This window comes from Micropterus dolomieu, linkage group LG13 (assembly GCF_021292245.1).
Source record: "Micropterus dolomieu isolate WLL.071019.BEF.003 ecotype Adirondacks linkage group LG13, ASM2129224v1, whole genome shotgun sequence".
In the NCBI taxonomy this organism is placed as follows: domain Eukaryota; kingdom Metazoa; phylum Chordata; class Actinopteri; order Centrarchiformes; family Centrarchidae; genus Micropterus; species Micropterus dolomieu.
The window spans coordinates 19126883-19131459 of record NC_060162.1 but is presented as its reverse complement, the minus strand read 5'-3'; the positions used below and the strand labels follow the sequence as shown (position 1 = coordinate 19131459).

Sequence of the window (4577 nt, the reverse complement as noted above, 5' to 3'; positions counted from 1 at the left end):
AGTTTGGCCGGACGGCCAGCTCTAGGAAGGGTTCTGGTCGTCCCAAACGTCTTCCATTTGAGGATTATGGAGGCCACTGTGCTCTTAGGAACCTTAAGTGCAGCAGAAATTTTTTTGTAACCTTGGCCAGATCTGTGCCTTGCCACAATTCTGTCTCTGAGCTCTTCAGGCAGTTCCTTTGACCTCATGATTCTCATTTGCTCTGACATGCACTGTGAGCTGTAAGGTCTTATATAGACAGGTGTGTGGCTTTCCTAATCAAGTCCAATCAGTATAATCAAACACAGCTGGACTCAAATGAAGGTGTAGAACCATCTCAAGGATGATCAGAAGAAATAGACAGCACCTGAGTTAAATATGAGTGTCACGGCAAAGGGTCTGAATACTTATGACCATGTGATATTTCAGTTTTTCTTTTTTAATAAATTTGCAAAAATTTCTACATTTCTGTTTTTTTCTGTCAAGATGGGGTGCTGAGTGTACATTACTGAGAAATAAAATGAACTTTGATTTTTGGAAAATGGCTGCAATGAAAGAGTGAAAAATTTAAAGGGGTCTGAATACTTTCCGTACCCACTGTAAGTGTGGCACAGTCACATACCAGACACAACAAGTAGACATACAGGAATTAGCAGAGGAGCACCATTATGACAACACTGAAACAGTGTCACCACAGTAGCATTAGTAATATATACACTATACACAAACGACTGAAGAACTAAGACGCTCCAAACAATGACAGACGGGTAAAGACAGAAAGGCATTAAGAGATTAAACATGGTGATATATCTGTCTGCCTTTGAGGTAGGTTGGGGGAACTAATGTGAAAATTCCTCATATTTGTTGTTTAGGTTTATTCTTGATTTAGCGTATAGCTTTAACATTAAAGTACAAGATTAATGGCATTCAATCCATATCCAGAGTCCAAATTTCAAGAAACATCCTGCTGTGCAAGCTAGATATTGGATTTGTGTCTGTAAGCTCCCCAATCACAATCTGAACAAAACAAGTTTGACACAAAGACATGAAGTTGGCACCAGCCGCATAATCGAAACTGTTGGTCATGTATAACAAATTCTCACAAATGGAACTTTATATTCACTAATGGGTGCATGGTTTGAAGGGAATTTTATAAATCTTTAGTCAACCTACTATAAAATCTAACAGGAAACTACAAGACTAATCAGGAAACACAAAGAAAACCGTGGAACTGAGGATGCTAATGAACAAAACTTTGCTTACAAACGACCAATATTAGAATATATACCTGGTTTTGAAACCCTTAGTCATGAAAACTGGGCAAAATGAAAAGACGATAACACGTATTTTAGTAACCAATGAGAACCTTCAGAAGTTGCGGTCCTTGTTAGAGTTCTAAAAACAAGCGGAGGCTGGTTTTTGGATCATCCCATTAAAACGTTTATTACAAGACATTAGCCATCAGCAAGTTTAAATTCATCACCACAGAAATGCATCCTCAAACATTACTCGTGCCATCTGTAGCCTTCAGATTCATTGTGAAATCGACCCTGCAAATATAACGTGACCCAGCAGCGCCACCAGTTGTATACTGGATCGATACTGGATGCCATATTTCAGAATATGGAACTTCTATGAGAGGTGTAGTGATGTTAACATTAGCGGCGGGTTCTTCAAGTCTACTGGGGACTCCAGTTCCTAGGAAGAAGAAAAGATCATAAATGTTGTCCCCCTCAATTTATAAAAACATTCTAGCATTCATCTTAATAGTCTGAAATCTGAAAAGTCATAGCATACAAAATATACAGTCTTGCAACTTTTAGAGACACATCTGATTGCTTAGTTTACAAACATAGCTGCCAATTTTAGAATTGATCTCTCAGAATTAAGATATTCTGTATATTTAATAGGCCTAAAAGTTACTCTAGTGTGAGTCGCATGTCTATCAGAAACATTTGTGATTTGTCTCCCTAATAGGTCTTAAATTACAAATTCACTTGACAGGAAGCGATGTTGTGCTGCTATTTTTATTAACCTGGCAAAAGCTTTTGATACAGGAGTAGACCATTCCATCCTAGTGAACTGACCTCCAAAACAAAGAGCATGTGGTTTGGTAGGAAGAACACTCGCTCTAACCCTGGAGTAATTACTGTTGAGGGTGTGGAATTAGAGCAAGTAAAAACATACAAATACTTGGGAGTTTGCCTAGACACACAGTCTTACCCTCATCACACAACAAAGCTACAGGCCAGAGTCAAAGCCAGACTGGGGTTTCTAATCTGTCATCATTCACCCAACCCGCTAAACTCACCCAGATTCAGATGACTATATTACCCATGCTAGATTTTAGTGATGTAATTTATGTCTGCAGGTAAGGGTCTTCCTTCAGTGGTGATATGTTCTTTATCACTCAGCAATCTGATCCCCCCAAAGCTCATCCACAACACATCCCTGCAATCTGTACACCTCCATGAACAGCCATCACTTCATACAACATAATGCATTTATGGTCATTTACAAAATTCTCTTAGGCCTAACTCAGGTCTCAGGTCAGGTTAGCGTCTACTTCATCCCTCCTGCTCAAATCCCTACAGTGAACACATTGCGTCGCACTACCTTTAAGTTCGCTGCACCCAACAACTGGAACCAAAACTCTCGTCACCACTGCCACTTTTAAAGGCAAAAATCACCGACTCATTTACAGAAAACTGTAACTACTTTATATGATGCTATGCGTTTCCATTTTGTTTGTTTTCATGTTGCCCTGCTGCCGTCTTGATCTTAATTATTTGTTGTATCATCTACTGTCTGAATTGTCGTATGTTTTAGCCGGTTATGTTTCTTGTGGTCAGAGTTCTATTATAGTATATAGTATTGTTTTTAAGGTTTATTGTTGGGAGTGTGTTGTCCTGTGTGTTTGGTATGCCATTTTATTTCATCCCAGTACCCATTCCCTACAGGAGACCTTTGTCTCCTGCCAGGCCATTATTGTAAATCAACTGTTCTTAGTTAACTTGCCTGGTAAAATAAAAGTTTCATAAAAATAAAATCCATATTTGTGACTGATAAATCATATTGTTCACCAATATTTCAGGCGTAAACTCGTAAGGTAGTTAGCAATTAACCAGATGGTTAAGTAAACAAACATTACTGGTTTATATTCAAGGTCATATTTTTTGGCTCTCCCTCTCCTTTATTAAGTTATATACTTTATTGTGCATGTAATAGGTTTGCAAAGTGAAAATGCCCAGAGTCCACCCCAAAGGGAGTTCCCATCTCCCACAGAAAACACTGCTCTGAACTGCCTGAAAACAGCTCATTTGTAGTCCAGCCGCTTCCCTTTGATCCCTGTGATGTCACAGCAAAATGCGCGTCATAATACTCGCCTAGTGACTAGTCCGACACGCCCTCAAAAACACTGGTGGAAAAACACACTGAGCTGCAGCACACAGTGACAAGACGTCCACCTGCTGCCTCTCCTCTCCCTTCCAAACACTAGCTACCCTCCAGTCGATGGACTTAAAGTTGTTACTGTGATGTAGCGAGAGCTCAGTTATAACTTTATGGATAAAGATACATTTGTTACAGATTAATAACTCCCCACTCTGAAACTCTTGCTCCAGTCCATGTGGCTAAGCTGGTAAGGGGAACATATACAGCTGAACTGAAGCCGTGTTTACCGGCTTCTCACGACCTGCCCTACTCTGCTTCAGATTGGCTAGTAGTCCTAACTAGGAACTGCGCATGTGCAACTCCCAACAAAGATCTTGTAGAGGCAAGATGCATCACTCCATAACTAAAAGAAGGGCTCACACAGGGTGAAAAGAGGAGCTGCAGTAACGACAAAAAAAATATGGTGTTTTTAGAAAATGAAACCATGTAAACCTGTTCTGGTACCACCCCTAAATAAGATTTTGAACCTGAAAATTAGCACAATATGACCTCTTCAACTAAATTCAGAAATCTGTTCATTCAAATTTTTAGTTGAATGAGGTTTTACCTCAGAGTCTGAATCATAGTTTTCACATGGGAGGCCCATGTTGGCCATCAGAGTTTCTTTCTCCATGGATCTGCTTCTGATAGACGCCCAGGCTCTCCTGTTGAAATGAGATTTAAATCTACATAGGTTACATAGCCCATAATAGTTCTGAAGTCGTGTAAATGTAAAGCCAGGGTGCAAAAGAAGACACTGTTCCTCATGGTCAGTACCTTTTAGCAAAAATAACAGCAGCAACCATCAATATAGCAATGAGGAAGAGGACACCCAGGACCACAGCAACGTGGCTTTGTCCAGTCTCTGTCTCTTGACAGAACTCTCCCTTGTAACCAGTCATACACTGGCAGCGAGTGGCTTTGCCTTCTGTGATGCAGTTGCCATAACCGTTGCAGTGTTGGAGATCACATGATGTGGATGAGTCTTTAACTGACAGAACAGAGTTCTTTTGGCTCTTGGGATGAGGCGACGAAGAAGACTGGGGGAAGCTGCCATCACTGGCTTTGTTCCTGAAGGAGGCAGAGTTTGTATCTGGACCTGAAGAGAAAATCATTGTTAGTGAGGCTGGAATTGTTGTAGTTGGGGGGGGGGGGGGGGGGGAGAA

The 4577-nt window shown here is 40.6% G+C and overlaps 1 protein-coding gene across 2 annotated transcripts in view; it reads right to left on the bottom strand.

Moving 5' to 3' along the window:
• Positions 1-1392: 1392 nt before the first annotated feature.
• The window catches only part of LOC123981419 (low-density lipoprotein receptor-like), a 17545-nt gene continuing 14360 nt past the window's right edge, over positions 1393-4577 (bottom strand). The window contains exons 24-26 of one of the 2 annotated variants that reach the window (XM_046066227.1): positions 4189-4510; positions 3980-4097; positions 1393-1677 (exon numbers count right to left, since the gene is read on the bottom strand). In XM_046066227.1, coding sequence (XP_045922183.1) covers positions 1612-1677; positions 3980-4097; positions 4189-4510 — 506 coding nt within the window. In that variant the 3' untranslated portion in view covers positions 1393-1611. The remainder of the gene's footprint in view (positions 1678-3979; positions 4098-4188; positions 4511-4577) is intronic. The other variant, XM_046066228.1, reaches the window with a different exon arrangement.